This window comes from Lycium ferocissimum, unplaced genomic scaffold, assembly GCF_029784015.1.
Source record: "Lycium ferocissimum isolate CSIRO_LF1 unplaced genomic scaffold, AGI_CSIRO_Lferr_CH_V1 ctg6420, whole genome shotgun sequence".
NCBI lineage: Eukaryota > Viridiplantae > Streptophyta > Magnoliopsida > Solanales > Solanaceae > Lycium > Lycium ferocissimum.
In genome coordinates this window covers 18677-22926 of record NW_026726354.1, presented here as the reverse complement: position 1 = coordinate 22926, position 4250 = coordinate 18677, and the positions used below count along the sequence as shown (strand labels likewise).

The following is a 4250-nucleotide window of genomic DNA, read 5'->3' as shown; positions in this document are numbered from 1 at the left end:
AAAGGTCAATTGTCGAAAAAGAAAAAAATGTGTTGAAATGGATAGGAGAGCCGCGGACCCAAAGGAAGAATTCAATTACGGACCAAAATCAAAACATGATCAAAAATGACCGAAGTCCCCGCGATGCGGACTCAGCACGGATCGAAAATTATTTTCTGATTCCGAATTGTCTTTAAGTCCCAGTTCGTTGTGTTATTTCCCACTTCGTTTCAAATCAATATTTCTGAGGAAAAGAACCCTAGAAAAGTCTCCTTAAGTTCTCACTCAATATTGATCATTCCCATACCATATCCATCCCCTCTTGATAGCAAATCATCTCTCTAAAACCTTAAGTTCTTGTATTTTGAAGAAGAAGAAGATAGGGGCGTGTGGAATTCGTCTATGATTGTTGAACCTTGGGAATTCAATTTAGTAGCTTTTTAGCGGGATTAAGGTATGTCTCTTTAAAATAAAATCCTTTTTGAATATAAAGGTAATTCATATGTCTCTTTTACAAACTCTCTTGAAAGATTGATTCTTTATAAAAGCATGTTTTGAATGATATGATGAATTGGTTTTACATTCTTGAAATCTATTACATGCTTTGATTAATGGTTAATGTGCATGAGGGAACGAGCATATATTAAACCTAGATTGTAACAAACCCTATATATGTATAAGGTATTATGAATGTTTTCCTCTATGACAGATGCTTAGTGATGATGGTTAATTGTTGGTATTGATGATTTTACAAAGGAACTGTGACAAAGTAGTCTTGTTTAAAGAAATGGAAACGTTTTCATGATTATCTATGAAATTATGGATTTTCGTAATGGCATAATGAGCTTTAATGCTATTTGATGGTGTGACTACTTTGAGACAAATTGTGAATCGGTTTCTATGCTATGAACTTTGTTGTTGTGTTTGGCCTAGCTACTCGGGAGGAAGGGTAGCCACTATGGATCCTAGTATGTCATTTCCTATCCATTCGGGAGGAAGAGTGGCCACCGCTGAGTTCGCTACCCGAGGTGTGATTTATGCCTAGCTATTCGGGAGGAAGGATAGCCACCGAGAATTACATGTTCCGGTGTGGTGCGCTCTGCACAGTATGCTTGATTCTTGGCATGTGTGACATTCTTATTCTCTTATGGAATTGTTGATGACTATCTTAATTGATTTACAAGGCATATTTGGAGTTGTAACTTGACAAGAGGCTTTATAAATGAGTTTTGATACTTATTATTGAGATACATAAACTGAATAACTGTTCTTACATCGCTCTCACATGACTGGCAAGACTAATTTCTTTATGTATTATATACTCTATTTTCTTATTACTTATTGTCCCAGAGGCACTCACTGAGTACGAAGTACTCAGGCATACCATTGTTGTTTTTTATGGTATGTTAGGTAACGGAGAAGAGCAAGTTCTTGATACTCCAGGCATTTAGGAAGGACTTGCTGTTGCTGCTGATTTGGTGAGCCCACACATTCATTCGTGGGACACTCTATTTATTTAATTCCATTTATTTATTTTAGTTTCCGGGCTGCGTCCCGATGGGTTAGACATTTACTCCTTATTCTTAGAAGCTCCTTAGTATACATTCGAATGTGGGTAGAAGAAGAGTTGTCGTTTAACTCTTTCGGGCACACTATCATGTTTTGGGTGAATTATTTAAATTATAAAGACTTCCGCTAATTTAATTCATATATTCATGATTTGTTACATTTATTTTATAAATTGTTGGAGGCGAATGTTGAACCTGGCGGGTTCAAGTATTATTATCGTGTTGTTTAGGTTCTTCCGATGTTGTTCATGACGTCGGATGCCGATCACGTCTAGGGTGGGTTTTGGGGCGTGACAAGCTTGGTATCAGAGCCTAGGTTTAAATACGCCCTAAGATTGTTGTCGGTATCTTTGGAGCTGTGTCTAGTGGAGTTTTCCTTGTGCAGCCTGATCACCTGCATGACCGAGAAACTCCCAAGACATTTATAGGTGTTTCCTATTCTTCTTGATTCTAGATTGTGCTGTAGAGCTTAAAGTCCTTTTAGGATCGTTCTAATTCGCTCGTTAATTCTTGCCTTGCAGAAATGGCTCTGACGCGATCCAAAAATAGTAACCGAGGACGTCCCGAGAGTTAACCGAAATCTTGGGGGCGCGAATGCTGGTAATGGAAATGATGCTGGAAATCAAGCACCACCTCCAGCACCGCCTGCTCCTGCTGTTCCTGTTGCGGGTGTACCTGAGATTGGTACTATGCAAACGGCTATTCAAATGTTGACTGCATTGGTTGCTGCTCAGCAGCAGCGTGGAGGTGTGGGACCTCATGGTTGAGGCAGACTTAAGCAATTCCTCGACTTGAAGTCACCAGAGTTCTTTAGGTCACGAGAGATGGATGACCCCCAACACTTTTTAAATGAGACCTTCAAGGCATTGAGGGCAATGGATGCCCGGGATTCCGAAGCTGTAAGGCTTGCTTCTTATCAGTTGAAGGATGTTGCTCACGTATGGTTTGAGATGTGGGAATCTGAGAGGGGTGACGCTGCTTTAGCTCCGACGTGGGCTGAATTTGAAGAGGCGTTCATGGAAAGGTTCTTGTCTGATGAGGAAAGAATTGCTATGGCTACAAAGTTTGAAAAGCTAGAGCAGGGTAACAAGTCAGTTCGTGAGTATAGTTTGGAATTCACCCGTCTGTCAAAGTATGCTTTATACATGATTCCGACTGAAAAGCATAAGTTGACTCGTTTTGTGAAAGGCTTGGTACCACGTATCAAGTCTGCATGTGCTGCTGTTGCTATGTCTCCTACTTGTACTTTCTCATCTTTGGTTGGGTTTGCTGAGCAACAAGAGAGTTGGAAAAATGAGGAGAGGGTGGATCGAGATCAGAACAAGAAGGCCCGTTTGACGGGTGGTTTCAGTGGTAATAATTATAAGGGAGGGCAGAGTAAAGGGTATTCGCACTGCTCGGTTCTGCGCTTATTCCCATGCTAGTGTGCCTTCTGGTAGGCAAGGCCAGAAAAATAATAATAATAATAGTAAGTTTTCGCAGGGAAGTAGTCGTCCGCCAGTGTGGGAAGAGCGTATCTGCCATCATTGTGGGATTAGAGGCCACATCAAGAGGGAATGCAGAAAGTGGCTACGTGAGATGGCTGCTATGAATAACCAAAAGAATGATTCGCCTGCTTCTGCATCTGCTAAAAATCAACCTGCTGGTAATGCTAACAATTATAATCAGAATGCTCGTAACAACGGCAAGGGAAAGGAAGTTGCTAATACTTCTGGTGGAGGGACAACTCGACTTTATGGGCTGACTCGTAGAGAGGCAGCTGAGGCTTCTGATGTTGTGGTTACAGGTATCCTTACCATATATTCTCATGATGCTTACTCATTAATTGATCCATGTTCAAATTTATCCTATGTGACCCCTTATTTTGTTCTTGATTTGGGAATGAAACCCGAACCTTTGTGTGAACCTTTTGTTGTTGATACGCCTTCTGGTGTTCCTGTTATTACTTCTAGAGTGTATAGAAATTGTGTTGTTATGATCAAGGGACGCGAGACCATGGCTGATTTGTATGAACTTGAGATGGTGGATTTTGATGTAATTATAGGGATGGACTGGTTGTCCGCATGTTATGCTAATGTGGATTGTCGCCATAAGTTAGTTCGCTTCGCCTTTCCCGAGGAGCCTGTTATTGTGTGGGAGGGTGAAATTGCTAAGCCAAGGGGTAGATTTATTTCCTATCTTAAGGCTCATAAGATGATTACGAAGGGGTGCATTTACCATTTGGTTGTTGTTAATGATACAAAAGTCGTAGTACCTGAATTTGCATCTGTTCCCATAGTTAGTGATTATCCCAAAGTGTTTCCCGAAGATCTCCCTGGTATTCCTCCTGATAGGGTTATTGATTTTGGGATTGATGTTATTCCTGACACCCAACCTATTTCTATCCCACCTTATCGTATGGCTCCAGCGGAGCTAAGGGAGTTAAAGGATCAGTTGAAGGACTTGTTGGATAAAGGTTTCATCCGACCAAGTTCCTCACCTTGGGGTGCTCCAGTCTTGTTTGTTAGAAAGAAAAATGGTTCCCTTAGGATGTGCGTTGATTACCGTCAACTCAATAAAGTGACCATTAAGAATAAATATCCTTTGCCTAGGATAGATGATCTATTTGACCAACTTCAAGGTGCTAAGTTCTTTTCAAAGATTGACCTGAGGTCTGGGTATCACCAATTGAAGATAAAGGAAAAGGATATCCCGAAAACCGCC

The 4250-nt window shown here is 40.9% G+C and overlaps 1 protein-coding gene across 1 annotated transcript; it reads left to right on the top strand.

Annotated features, from left to right (window-relative positions):
* The first annotated feature begins 2121 nt into the window (after window positions 1-2121).
* On the top strand, window positions 2122-2971 carry LOC132045315 (uncharacterized). The gene has a single exon (XM_059435870.1). It carries the CDS (start codon window positions 2372-2374, stop codon window positions 2969-2971), a length of 600 nt encoding a protein of 199 aa, XP_059291853.1. The 5' UTR covers window positions 2122-2371.
* Window positions 2972-4250: the final 1279 nt, after the last annotated feature.

What these genes read in the sequence shown, in the direction of transcription:
- LOC132045315 (XM_059435870.1), top strand. Translation starts at nt 2,372, where the DNA reads ATGGATGACCCCCAACACTTTTTAAATGAGACCTTCAAGGCATTGAGG.